Source organism: Hyperolius riggenbachi, chromosome 10 (assembly GCF_040937935.1).
Source record: "Hyperolius riggenbachi isolate aHypRig1 chromosome 10, aHypRig1.pri, whole genome shotgun sequence".
Taxonomy (NCBI): domain Eukaryota; kingdom Metazoa; phylum Chordata; class Amphibia; order Anura; family Hyperoliidae; genus Hyperolius; species Hyperolius riggenbachi.
In genome coordinates, this window is record NC_090655.1 from 294,969,543 (window position 1) to 294,984,317 (window position 14,775).

The window sequence follows — 14,775 nt, forward strand, 5'->3', positions numbered from 1 at the left end:
GCAGGCAATACCAAATATTGCCATACCCATTAATCTCTAGATGGTATTTCTACCCTACCAGAGACAAGAGAGGGTCCCATGCTGGAGATGTCAGTAAGAGGAAGGCACCTACATCCTCATGTGGTGGAGCTGCTAGTTGGTTGAGTCTTTCTGGGGCAGATCAAACTCTTCTACAAAAGACAAGTTGGATTTGACTGTACAGTTTCCTAGAAGCCAAATAAAACATATAAACCAGAGATATAAAGTTACAACAATCTCCATAAAAAGAATGGAGGATGATGGATGAAGAGTAAGCGGAACAAAGACTCAACGCTATTGCTGGGAATATGGATGGATGTGAGTGAGAGAGTGTAGTTGGGTTGTTTTGTTTGTATTTCTTTACTTTTATTATTAGTTTATTAAAGATCTGATCATTTTTCTTCTATCGATGTTGCAAACAGTTCCCAAAACGAGGGCATCTAGGAAGCCTGTTATATCTTAGTTGAGTACCATTCTAAAGCTGAGACATTGCAGACTATGCCTTCCAACCCGGACAGTCTTTGTGAAAACATGATAGTTCAGAGGAATGTTCACTTATTTATAGAAAACAGTTTACTGGCTTCAACTTTCTGGACAACCCACGTAGTTATTAGAGATAAAACCAGATAAAACTTGGGCAAAAAAAGAAAGCTTAAAAAAGGCTGCAATTCTCATATTCTCCTCAAGATGGCGAGAACAGTCATACTGAGATAGGAAGTGCTGTTTGGCACAGAAGGGAAGTCAGGGGTTAGAGGTGATGTGAGAGGAAGTGGAGAGAAGCCATTGCTGGATCTGGCGGAAGAGTAGGAAATAAGTCAAAAGGATATTTATGAATTTCTATCCCCTCTGCTGAAGCCATAATTCTAATTAGTTACTTTGTTACCCTCTCTGTCACCCAGGAGGAGGGGCAAGATATAGAAGGACACCAGGACCTCTACAAGGACGCCATGATGGAGAGTCAGCCGCCCCTCACATCACCGGGTAAGGGGAGACTTTCATTACTTGTACAGGAGAGACCAGTACTTGGGGTCCACCTAGATCCCCCATCATCTGATAATCACATAGATACAATGTATTCAGTCAGTGTGTGTGTTTCCTACAGATGTATCCAGTAACAGAAACCCACCAGAGAGATGTACAGGTCCTCTTTATTCCCAGGATTGCCCACCTAGATCCCCCATCATCTGATAATCACATAGAGACAATGTATTCAGTCAGTGTGTGTGTTTCCTACAGATGTATCCAGTAACAGAAACCCACCAGAGAAATGTACAGGTCCTCTTTATTCCCGGGATTGTCCACCTAGATCCCCCATCATCTGATAATCACATAGAGACAATGTATTCAGTCAGTGTGTGTGTTTCCTACAGATGTCTCCAGTAACAGAAACCCACCAGAGAGATGTACAGGTCCTCTTTATTCCCAGGATTGTCCACCTAGATCCCCCATCATCTGATAATCACATAGAGACAATGTATTCAGTCAGTGTGTGTGTTTCCTACAGATGTCTCCAGTAACAAAAGCCCACCAGAGAGATGTACAGGTCCTCTTTATTCCCAGGATTGTCCACCTAGATCCCCCATCATCTGATAATCACATAGAGACAATGTATTCAGTCAGTGTGTGTGTTTCCTACAGATGTATCCAGTAACAGAAACCCACCAGAGAGATGTACAGGCCCTCTTTATTCCCAGGATTGCCCACCTAGATCCCCCATCATCTGATAATCACATAGAGACAATGTATTCAGTCAGTGTGTGTGTTTCCTACAGATGTATCCAGTAACAGAAACCCACCAGAGAGATGTACAGGTCCTCTTTATTCCCAGGATTGTCCACCTAGATCCCCCATCATCTGATAATCACATAGAGACAATGTATGCAGTCAGTGTGTGTTTCCTACAGATATATCCAGTAACAGGAACCCACCAGAGAGATGTACAGGTCCTCTTTATTCCCAGGATTGTCCACCTAGATCTCCCATCATCTGATAATCACATAGAGACAATGTATTCAGTCAGTGTGTGTGTTTCCTACAGATGTATCCAGTAACAGAAACCCACCAGAGAGGTGTACAGGTCCTCTTTATTCCCAGGATTGTCCACCTAGATCCCCCATCATCTGATAATCACATAGAGAATATGTATTCAGTCAGTGTGTGTGTTTCCTACAGATGTATCCAGTAACAGAGACCCACCAGAGAGATGTACAGGTCCTCTTTATTCCCAGGATTGTCCACCTAGATCCCCCATCATCTGATAATCACATAGAGACAATGTATTCAGTCAGTGTGTGTGTTTCCTACAGATGTATCCAGTAACAGAAACCCACCAGAGAGATGTACAGGTCCTCTTTATTCCCAGGATTGCCCACCTAGATCCCCCATCATCTGATAGTCACATAGAGACAATGTATTCAGTCAGTGTGTGTGTTTCCTACAGATGTATCCAGTAACAGAAACCCACCAGAGAGATGTACAGGTCCTCTTTATTCCCAGGATTGCCCACCTAGATCCCCCATCATCTGATAGTCACATAGAGACAATGTATTCAGTCAGTGTGTGTGTTTCCTACAGATGTATCCAGTAACAGAAACCCACCAGAGAGATGTACAGGTCCTCTTTATTCCCAGGATTGCCCACCTAGATCCCCCATCATCTGATAGTCACATAGAGACAATGTATTCAGTCAGTGTGTGTGTTTCCTACAGATGTATCCAGTAACAGAAACCCACCAGAGAGATGTACGGGTCCTCTTTATTCCCAGGATTGCCCACCTAGATCCCCCATCTTCTGATAATCACATAGAGACAATGTATTCAGTCAGTGTGTGTGTTTCCTACAGATGTATCCAGTAACAGAAACCCACCAGAGAGATGTACAGGTCCTCTTTATTCCCAGGATTGCCCACCTAGATCCCCCATCATCTGATAATCACATAGAGACAATGTATTCAGTCAGTGTGTGTGTTTCCTGCAGATGTATCCAGTAACAGAAACCCAGCAGAGAGATGTACAGGTCCTCTTTATTCCCAGGATTGTCCACCTACATCCCCCATCATCTGATAATCACATAGAGACAATGTATTCAGTCAGTGTGTGTGTTTCCTACAGATGTATCCAGTAACAGAAACCCACCAGAGAGATGTACAGGTCCTCTTTATTCCCGGGATTGTCCACCTAGATCCCCCATCATCTGATAATCACATAGAGACAATGTATTCAGTCAGTGTGTGTGTTTCCTACAGATGTATCCAGTAACAGAAACCCACCAGAGAGATGTACAGGTCCTCTTTATTCCCAGGATTGCCCACCTAGATCCCCCATCATCTGATAATCACATAGAGACAATGTATTCAGTCAGTGTGTGTGTTTCCTGTGGATGTATCCAGTAACAGAAACCCACCAGAGAGATGTACAGGTCCTCTTTATTCCCAGGATTGCCCACCTAGATCCCCCATCATCTGATAATCACATAGAGACAATGTATTCAGTCAGTGTGTGTTTCCTACAGATGTATCCAGTAACAGAAACCCACCAGAGAGATGTATAGGTCCTCTTTATTCCCAGGATTGCCCACCTAGATCCCCCATCATCTGATAATCACATAGAGTCAATGTATTCAGTCAGTGTGTGTGTTTCCTACAGATGTATCCAGTAACAGAAACCCACCAGAGAGATGTACAGGTCCTCTTTATTCCCAGGATTGCCCACCTAGATCCCCCATCATCTGATAATCACATAGAGACAATGTATTCAGTCAGTGCGTGTGTTTCCTACAGATGTATCCAGTAACAGAAACCCACCAGAGAGATGTACAGGTCCTCTTTATTCCCAGGATTGTCTACAGGAAGATCCCACCATCACTCAACATTATCAGGTAGATGGGACTGATGGTTCGTTCGTTGTAGCTTGCTAATGCTCATATGTGTAAGATTTATGGCATAATTTTGTGCACTTAGGATGAACTAATTGATGTAAAAGTTGAAACCAAAGAGGAAGAAGAAGAGATGTATGTGAGGAGTGATCAGCAGTCTATGGAGGAGGGTGACATGATGAGGACATGTAAAGAGGAAGAAGAAGAGACATATGTGAGGAGTGATCAGCAGTCTGTGGAGGAGGGTGACATGATGCGGACAAGTAAAGAGGAAGAAGAAGAGACATATGTGAGGAGTGATCAGCAGTCTATGGAGGAGGGAGACATGAGGAGGACATGTAAAGAGGAAGAAGAAGAGACATATGTGAGGAGTGATCAGCAGACTATGGAGAAGGGTGACATGGTGGGGACAAGTAAAGAGGAAGAAGAGATGTATGTGAGGAATGATCAGCAGTCTATGGTGGAGGGTGACATGATGAGGACATGTAAAGAGGAAGAAGAGACGTATGTGATGAGTGATCAGCAGTCTATGGAGGAGGGTGACATGATGAGGACATGTAAAGAGGAAGAAGAAGAGACATATGTGAGGAGTGATCAGCAGACTATGGAGAAGGGTGACATGGTGGGGACAAGTAAAGAGGAAGAAGAGATGTATGTGAGGAGTGATCAGCAGTCTATGGAGGAGGGTGACATGATGAGGACAAGTAAAGAGGAAGAAGAAGAGACATATGTGAGGAGTGATCAGCAGTCTATGGAGGAGGGTGACATGATGAGGACAATTAAAGAGGAAGAAGAAGAGATGTATGTGAGGAGTGATCAGCAGTCTATGGAGGAGGGTGACATGATGAGGACAATTAAAGAGGAAGAAGAAGAGACATATGTGAGGAGTGATCAGCAGTCTATGGAGAAGGGTGACATGATGAGGACATGTAAAGAGGAAGAAGAGACGTGTGTGAGGAGTGATCAGCAGTCTATGGGGGAGGGTGACATGATGAGGACAATTAAAGAGGAAGAAGAAGAGATATATGTGAGGAGTGATCTGCAGACTATGGAGGGGGGAGGCATGATGAGGACAAGTAAAGAGGAAGAAGAAGAGACGTATGTGAGGAGTGATCAGCAGTGTATGGAGGAGGGTGACATGATGAGGACAAGTAAAGAGGAAGAAGAAGAGACATATGTGAGGAGTGATCAGCAGTCTATGGAGAAGGGTGACATGATGAGGACAAGTAAAGAGGAAGAAGAAGAGACATATGTGAGGAGTGATCAGCAGTCTATGGAGGAGGATATAATGATGGTGACAATTAAAGAGGAAGACTTTTATAAAGACTTAATAAGAAGTAAGCAAAATCTCTGTCAGTAATTATTTTATATTTTTGTAGTAGACACAGATTGGTCACAGTAGGGGTGACTTAGTGTTAGTGGCCTGTAATAAGCTGATAATGGTCACTGTACATTACTGTACACGGATTGGTCACAGTAGGGGTGACTTAGTGTTACTGGCCTGTAATAAGCTGATAATGGTCACTGTACATTACTGTACACGGATTGGTCACAGTAGGGGTGACTTAGTGTTACTGGCCTGTAATAAGCTGATAATGGTCACTGTACATTACTGTACACAGATTGGTCACAGTAGGGGTGACTTAGTGTTACTGGCCTGTAATGTGCTGATAATGGTCACTGTACATTACTGTACACAGATTGGTCACAGTAGGGGTGACTTAGTGTTACCAGCCTGTAATAAGCTGATAATGGTCACTGTACATTACTGTACACAGATTGGTCACAGTAGGGGTGACTTAGTGTTGCCAGCCTGTAATAAGCTGATAATGGTCACTGTACATTACTGTACACAGATTGGTCACAGTAGGAGTGACTTAGTGTTACTGGCCTGTAATAAGCTGATAGTGGTCACTGTACATTACTGTACACAGATTGGTCACAGTAGGGGTGACTTAGTGTTACTGGCCTGTAATAAGCTGATAATGGTCACTGTACATTACTGTACACAGATTGGTCACAGTAGGGGTGACTTAGTGTTACCGGTCTGTAATAAGCTGATAATGGTCACTGTACATTACTGTACACAGATTGGTCACAGTACGGGTGACTTAGTGTTACTGGCCTGTAATAAGCTGATAATGGTCACTGTACATTACTGTACACAGATTGGTCACAGTAGGGGGTGACTTATGTATAGGAGTATATGTATGTATGTATATCCAGCTACAGCAGTAGTATAATTTAGTGTTGTGTAACGTCACTATATATATATATATATATATATATATATATATATATATATATATATATATATATATATATATATATTGTGACGTTACACATCACTAAATTATAGGAGCTGCGAGGTGGAGGAATAAGAATAATCTATTTATGTCACGGAGATCCCAAACCACTAATACTATATTTTAGTGGTTTGGGATCCACTAATCCACATATATATATATAATTTTTTTTTTTTTTTAATAAACTCTTTTTATTTCTTTTAAAAAGGTGTACAAACTCAGATGCAACCTACAGTGCACACAGGCGAGAGGGCAGCATCTGTAGCAAACAAAGATAACACAACACATTATGGGACAAGCCTGCCCAAACAGAAGAGGGCCATCACCTCCCTCACCACCCCCCCCCCCCCCCCCCCCCACCAAATCCGTGTATTACACCAATATGGATAGTATGTAATGACAGATCCAGGTATAATAGTTCATTTGGATTCTACTTTGTCAGTCCAGGGCTTCCATACATTTTTAAATTTTTGTGGGCAACCTCTGGCCGTACATGCGGCTTTATAGAGAGGCAGAGAATTATTTATTAGGGATTTCCACTGTTGGATTGATGGTGGCTCTGTGGCTTTCCAGTTTAGAACAATAGCCTTTCGGCAGTAGAAGAGTGTGAGTCCAGGTAAAGTTCTTTGGGCTCTCCTGGGAGCAAGTGAGGAGGTCAGGCCTAAAAGGCACCAAGTGGTATCCGGTTGGACTGCAGTGGGTGAGAAGTGTGTTATAAAGTCACAGATACTGGCCCAGATGGGGGGACGATTTTAGGGCAGCTCCAGAATATGTGAGAGAAGTCCGCTTGGGGAGCGTTGCAGCGCCAACAGGCATTACTGTAGGATGCATTGAATTTGGCCAGCTTGGCTGGTGTTAGGTATGCTCTGTGCAATATTTTGAATTGAATGGGCCTGTCTCTGGTGGCGATTAAGTGCTGGAATGGTACGATCCAGGCGTCCTCCCAGTCCTCATCATCAATAAGCGGTACAATGTCCAACCAGGGGGACTTAAATACTGAGACGTGAGGTTCAGTAATAAGTATTACATTCTTGTAGATTGAGGATAATGCCTTAGTTAGGTTGGTGGTTGAGAGGGTATCTTCAACCTCAGATGAATCGGTGCGTGGAGGAGAAGAGCCAAATTGGGCCTGGTAGGCATGGCGCAGCTGGAGGAATCGGAAGAAGTGGGAGTTGGGAAGATTGTAAGTGTCTTTCAGATGGTCAAAAGCTGCAAGAGATCCAGAGATAACAATGTGAGATATGTGGCTGACACCTTGGGCTTGATTCACAAAGCGGTGCTAACAGTTAGCACCCTGGTGAAAAGCCCTTTATCATGCCTAAACTCAGTTTAGGCATGATAAGTTTAGGTGTGATAAGTTTAGGTGTGATAAGTTTAGGCATGATAAGTTTAGGTGTGATAAGTTTAGGCATGATAAGTTTAAGCGCCAACTGCGTTAGCACCGCACTGCACAGCTGATCAAAAGTTTTACGCTAGCAAAGACTGGTGCACTTTGTATAAAGTTTAATGGCGCTGCTTTGCGTGCGGGACTTTGCAAGCGATCTAAACTTATCTAAACTTAGCATGCCTAAACTTATCACACCTAAACTTATCACACCTAAACTTATCACGCCTCAACTGGCTTTTCACCAGCATGGTGCAATGGTTATCATGCCTAAAGTCTTTTAGGCATGCTAACTGGGTTAGCACCGCTTTGTGAATCGAGCCCCTTTTGAGATCCAGATTATGGGATCGGTATAGTGTAGAAGTTCTTGAGAGTAGGGTTTTTCCACAGGGGGGTGTTTGGTGAAAAACTTTTGGAGGAGGGAGAGTCCCATACATGCATCAAGTTCCATGCTTTAATAACTGTTTTCATTGATATGGTTAAGGGATATGGAGCTTGAAGACCCCTGTAGAGAAGTTGGGTTAAGGCTTCATAAGAGCTGAGCTGCTTCCAGCACCGTAGCTGCATTAGATTTGTCAGGGCATAACCACCAGTTTGCTGTTACAAGAATACTAAGTGAGGAAAGGCAAGACCCCCCCTCTGTCCACAGCCTCTGGAGTTTTTTAAGGATTATTCTAGGGGATTTTTTGTTCCAGATAAAGCTGAGGAAAATTGAATTAAGTTGGGCGAAAAACTTTTTGGGATCCAAATAGGGCAGTTCCTAAACACATACAATATGCGGGGTAGTATTTTCATCTTAATGAAGTTAATTCTGCCTATTAAAGATAGTGGGAGAATTTGCCATTTATGTAAACACTGCTTGGTATGGGCAATTAGGGGCAAGAGGTTGTCTGCATAGAAGTCAGCTACATTATTTGTGATCTGTATGCCAAGATACTTGGTTCTGGGAACCACTTCCAGAGTGAATGGTGCACTGTTTAATGGTGTGAGTGGAAGGATCTTAGACTTTTTCCAATTAACCCCGAGGCCAGTAAAGGGCAGGAAATTGATGTCCAGGACACCTTTTAAAGAGTTAACCGGGTCATCAAGATATATGACAAGATCATCAGCATATAGGGATACCCTCTCCTCCAGCCCCCTCGGAAGCCCAAAATCTCTGGGGACTGCCGAAGGGATGCAGCAAGAAGTCGCATCGCAAGAGCAAAGAGGGCTGGAGAGAGAGGGCACCCCTGCCGAGTACCGCGGAGCAAAGAGGGCTGGAGAGAGAGGGCACCCCTGCCGAGTACCGCAGTAGAGCATGACTGGAGCTGAGAGGATATTTCCCATTTTAACCACTTGAGGACCCACCCTTTACCCCCCCTTAACAACCAGCGCTGTTGTAGCTGATCTGTGCTGGGTGGGCTCTGCAGCCCCCAGCACAGATCAGCGTGCAGGCAGAGCGACCAGATCGCCCCCCTTTTTTCCCCACTAGGGGGATGATGTGCTGGGGGGGTCTGATCGCTCCTGCCTGCCAGGTGTTGCGGGGGGGGGGGGGCACCTCAAAGCCCCCCTCCGCGGCGAAATCCTCCCCCTCCCTCTCCTACCTGGCCCCCCCTGGAGATCCGGGCTGCACAGGACGCTATCCGTCCTGTGCAGCCAGTGACAGGATGTGGTCTGTCACATGGCGGCGATCCCCGGCCGCTGATTGGCCGGGGATCGCCGATCTGCCTTACGGCGCTGCTGCGCAGCAGCGCCGTACAAATGTAAACAAAGCGGATTATTTCCGCTTGTGTTTACATTTAGCCTGCGAGCCGCCATCGGCGGCCCGCAGGCTATTCACGGAGCCCCCCGCCGTGAATTGACAGGAAGCAGCCGCTCACACGAGCGGCTGCTTCCTGATTAATCAGCCTGCAGCTGGCGACGCAGATCTGCGTCGCTGGTCCTGCAGCTGCCACGTTGCCGACGCACGTTATGAGTGCGCGGTCGGCAAGTGGTTAATGTTGGATGAGGGGGATTTGTATATAGCCTGTATCCATGAGACAAACCTCTGCCCAAATCCCATTTTTATAAGAGCAGCCCATAGATATTCCCATTCCACAGAGTCGAAGGCTTTCTGGATATAAGGCCAGGGTTTTGGGGGTAGAGGAGCCTACATTAAATTATATGTGGGAGAAAAGTCGTCTAAGGTTTATATCCGTTGTCTTATTAGTGATGAACCCTGTCTGGTCCGGGTAATCATTTTAGTGAGTGTCTTGAGGTCATTATTGAGGAGGGATATTGGCCTGTACGATTGACATTCGAGGGGATCTTTATCAGGTTTGGGGATTCAAATGAAGTGGGCCTGGTAAAAGGGAAGAGGAAGGGAGCCACCTAGAAGAGAGGAGTTGTATAGGATTCTAAGTTTGGGGGCAAGGAGGCGGGAATATTTTTTATAGAATTCTATAGGAATCCCATCAGGGCCAGGGAATTTATTGCAGGGGGAAGAGCTAATGGAATCTATTATTTCATCCTCCTGAATCTCGGACTCAAGGATCTGGGCTTGTTCAGAGGGCAGTGTGGGAAGTTCTATATGTTCTAGGTGAGCAGTCATATTATCATGGGAACTTACAAAATGGGATTTATAGAGATCAGAACGTCACAATATGTTTATTTGCACAATTGGGGACAAGAGAGAGATAAAGGGACATTACAAGGGGCATATGAGTGACACGAGGATACAATGGTAATAAGAATGTGTAAGTGACACCACATTGCTCTACAAACATAACACAGATTTCTTGCTATAAGTACATAGAGGTCTGTTGTCACAGGAGTAACACATTGCTGCCATTGTCTCATCAAGCTCTACAATTTACTGCTTTCCATGTATGGCCAATGCTTTAGCTGCAGGGAGGGTCAGTGACATGCAAATAACTCTGAGATAGTGCAAATTGTATGCTAATTATATGCAAAGTTATGCAACAACTGCATATGGTTTATTCCTATTCTGCATAAACTTTGCACCAACTTGGGATTCTCAGCAGCTCACTGACCCTCCCTAATGATAATTGCTCCTCCCCTCAGAATTCTCTAACAGGAAGTGATGATGTTTCTCTATTTGCAGCGCAGAGTCCCGGCATCAGGAACCTCTCAGAGACTCGTCTCTCTGTATCCACAGACTCTACAATGGATGATGATGTCACTGGACAAGAGTCTCCTGCAGATATCCTGGTGACCCCAAATATTCCCCCAGACTCACCTCTCCTGTCTAACCCTGAGGGGCCTCATACCCAGCACAGATCTCCCCCTGCTGGAGGGTATTATTCTTGTTCCACGTGTGGGAAATGTTTTGTACGGAAATCAAATCTTGTCAGACATGAGAGAACTCACACTGGAGAGAAGCCCTATTCATGTGCTGAGTGTGGGAAATGTTTTGTAAACAGATCAATCCTTCTCAGCCATGAGAGATCTCACACTGGTGAAAAACCCTATTCATGTGCTGAGTGTGGGAAATGTTTTGGACGGAAATCATATCTTGTCAGTCACAAGAAAACTCACACTGGAGAGAAGCCTTTTTCATGTACTGAGTGTGGGAAATGTTTTCAGACTAGACCATATCTTGTCAGTCACAAGAGAACTCATTCTGGAGAGAAGCCTTATTCATGTGCTGAGTGTGGGAAATGCTTTGTTCAGAAATCAAATTTTGTTAGGCATGTAAGATCACAGTCTGGAGCGAAGCCATATTCATGTGTAGGGAAATGTTTTAGGTCTAAAGCAAAGCTTGTTGGACATGAGAGATCTCACACTGGTGAAAAACCCTATTCATGTGCCGAGTGTGGGAAATGTTTTGGATGGAGATCAAAGCTTTTCAGACATGAGAGATCTCACACTGGTGAGAAGCCTTATTCATGTACTGAGTGTGGGAAATATTTTGCACAGAAATCATCTCTTGTCAATCACAAGAGAACTCACACTGGAGAGAAGCCCTATTCATGTGCTGAGTGTGGGAAATGTTTTTTGTCTAAACCGGAGCTTGTGGTACATGAGAGATGTCACACTGGTGAGAAGCCATATTCATGTGCTGAGTGTGGGAAATGTTTTGTACAGAGCTCACAGCTTATCAGACATGAAAAAACCCACACTGGTGAGAAGCCCTATTCATGTGCTGAGTGTGGGAAATCTTTTCTACAGAAATCTCAGCTGGTCAGACATGAGAGATATCATACTGGTGAGAAGCCATATTCATGTGCCGAGTGTGGGAAATGTTTTGCACATAAAGTACATCTTGTCACACATGAGAGAACTCACACTGGTGAGAAGCCCTATTCATGTGCTGAGTGTGGGAAATGTTTTCTACAGAAATCACATCTTGTCAGTCATGAGAGATCCCACACTGGTGAGAAGCCCTATTCATGTGCTGAGTGTGGGAAATGTTATGTATATAAATCACATCTTGTCAGACATGAGAGATCTCACACTGGTGAGAAGCCATTTTCATGTGCTGAGTGTGGGAAATGTTTTGGACGGAAATCACAGCTTTTCATCCATCAGAGATCTCACACTGGAGAAAAGCCATATTCATGTACCAAGTGCGGGAAACGTTTTGTACGGCAATCAGAGGTTCGTAGTCATGAGAGATCTCACACTGTGGAGAAGCTGTATTCATGTGCTGAGTGTGGGAAATGTTTTGTACGGCAATCAGAGGTTGATTGTCATGAGAGATCTCACACTGGTGAGAAGCCATTTTCGTTTGCTGAGGGTGAGAAATGTTTTGGCTGGAAATCCCATCTTACCAGACATGAGCGATCTCACACAGGGGATAAATAAGGGTCAGTGATAGCTTTGCCTTCAGTGAACCTGAAGTGGCCACAGCATACTGCTCTCCATCTCCCCAGCATAGCAAGTAGTAGATGTTTTCTGACCCACCCCCCTCCCCCCCATTAAATACAGGGAGTGCAGAATTATTAGGCAAATGAGTATTTTGACCACATCATCCTCTTTATGCATGTTGTCTTACTCCAAGCTGTATAGGCTCGAAAGCCTACTACCAATTAAGCATATTAGGTGATGTGCATCTCTGTAATGAGAAGGGGTGTGGTCTAATGACATCAACTGGTTATAGATAAGAAGCAGATTTGGGCACCATCCGTCATTAAGCTTGTTTATTCCAAAACAACTTGTGCAGTATAAAACATCAAATAGCTGTCACCTGGTGTCCCATGGCGATACTGTGCGGGATGTGGTGGAGGTGGGTGCTCAGGGCTGTAGAAGGGTCGGCGACAGCCGTGGTCACGCTGCGTTCCACAAGAATGGCAGCCGCCGCAAAGCCGGCATATGACGGGGTTTAGCCCCGCCCCTTCCAGCCACGCAACGGCGCCAGTGCTGGGAGTTGATTGGTTGGCCACCGGGGGAGCCGGCTCTCAGTGCGCATGTGGAGCTTGGTGACGCGCAATAGGTGCGACAATCAAAGTCGCACAGCAGGCCAAAAATAAACATTTACATTCCAAGTCTGCTGGTTAAGGCGTAGGATTTAGGAGCCACACCACCCTATTATGTGCGTATGCGGAAGTGTTACAAACTTCACGTATGCCCATACGGTGCATACCACCTAGCCTCAAAAATATGCACACCTAAGATCCGTGCGCCACCCTGTGGCCAATATAATTAGTGCACTGTGTGTAGTGTAACCATAAACAAAGTGACTAAAACCAATATAAGCTGGGGCTGGGTAAACAGGAGACCATACAGTTATAACTGTCCCGGAAGCATTTTCTCCCGAATTGCTTAAACATTTAAATACTATATACTGGCCATAATACGGGAATACGGGACGTACAAGCAGTATTGCCACCACAATTGGGGGGGGGGGGGGGGGGTTTGGTGTGTTTAGGTTTTGGGGGGGAGCATAGTACCCCATAAATATCTCATTCTACAAATCTGAATACAATACAATAGGTCATATAGTATCAAGAAAGGGAGAGGGGGAGGGGAACAGGAGAGAGGGAGAGGGAAGGAACAGGTCTCATAGGCATAAATTCAACAAACGGGGCATCTCAGGGATCCAGCATGCATGAAAGTTCTATTTTATCGTTTAAACCCAGGGGGCCCATAGCGTTAGTTTGCAAAATCAACCATGTCTTCCTCCTCAACAGCATTTTCTCTCTGTCGCCCCCTCGTCTCTGTGGTTCAACTCTTTCTAGCACGGCAAACTTTAGACCTCTACCATTCCCCCCATGTACCTCATTCATATGTGTCACAAATCTTGTCCCACTTTTTCCGGATTTCACAGAACTCGAGTGTTCTCCTATTCTGACATTCAATAGGCGAGTTGTTTGGCCTATGTAATAACGGCCACATGGGCAAAACACAACATAAACAACATAGTCAGTGATACACGAAAAGAAGGCCTTAGCTTGAAAGACCTCTTTCCCCACCTGTATACTTCTTTGGAGCAACATGTGAGGGCAATGGACACAGCGTCCACATTTGAAATTCCCCTTTGGAATGGTTCTATTCAGCCAAGTTGTCTTCCTAGGGGAAATAAACTCACTCCGAGTGAGCATGTTCCTCAGAGTAGGTGCCCGTCTAAAAGCTACTCGTGGCGGTCCTCCCACCTTCCTTGACAGGTCAGTGTCCTTCATGATGACATCCCAATGTCTAAAGACAGTCTTTCTAATCTTTTCTGCCATGGGGGTATAGTCAAATGTAAAGGTCATTCTTTTTGTGTCCGACCCCCTTCCTTTCTTGGGGATTAACAGGTCCAGTCTATCCTGTTCCTTGGCCCGTCGTCTGGCTGCTCCTAATTGAACCGGATCATAGCCTCTGTTAATGAACCTTTCTGTCATCTCATCTGCCTGTCGGTCAAAGTCTGACTCTTTCTTGTTGTTCCTCCCCAATCTTAGATATTGACCATATGGGATCGCTCTAATGACATGTTTCGGGTGGAAGCTTTTGGCATGTAGAATTGCATTTGTGGCAGTCGGTTTTCTATAGCCCTTACTGTGAATCCTTCCGTCCTGGATCACCAGTTTCAAATCTAAGAATGTTACCTCTGTATGGCTCAATTCCGCCGTGAATTCCATATTGATCTCATTTACGTTCAAGTAACTCATGAATAACTTAAACTCGTGGTCAGAGCCCGACCACACCACCAAGACGTCGTCCACATACCTCGACCATTGTCTGACGTGTCTCTGGTACGGATTGCTCTCGGAGAACACGGCAGACTCCTCCCAC

At 44.9% G+C, this 14,775-nt stretch overlaps 1 protein-coding gene across 1 annotated transcript; it reads left to right on the plus strand.

Moving 5' to 3' along the window:
• Window positions 1-5,140: 5,140 nt before the first annotated feature.
• On the plus strand, window positions 5,141-12,446 carry LOC137535628 (zinc finger protein 84-like). The gene is made up of 2 exons (XM_068257487.1): window positions 5,141-5,228; window positions 10,664-12,446. Exons 1-2 carry the CDS (start codon window positions 5,165-5,167, stop codon window positions 12,364-12,366), a joined length of 1,767 nt encoding a protein of 588 aa, XP_068113588.1. The 5' UTR covers window positions 5,141-5,164; the 3' UTR covers window positions 12,367-12,446.
• Window positions 12,447-14,775: the final 2,329 nt, after the last annotated feature.

Excerpts from the sequence above, each read along its gene's own strand:
- LOC137535628 (XM_068257487.1), top strand. The coding sequence starts at position 5,165 with ATGGAGGAGGATATAATGATGGTGACAATTAAAGAGGAAGACTTTTAT. Across the intron at positions 5,229-10,663 it reads TTATAAAGACTTAATAAGAA|CGCAGAGTCCCGGCATCAGG; the intron begins GTAAGCAAAATC and ends CTCTATTTGCAG.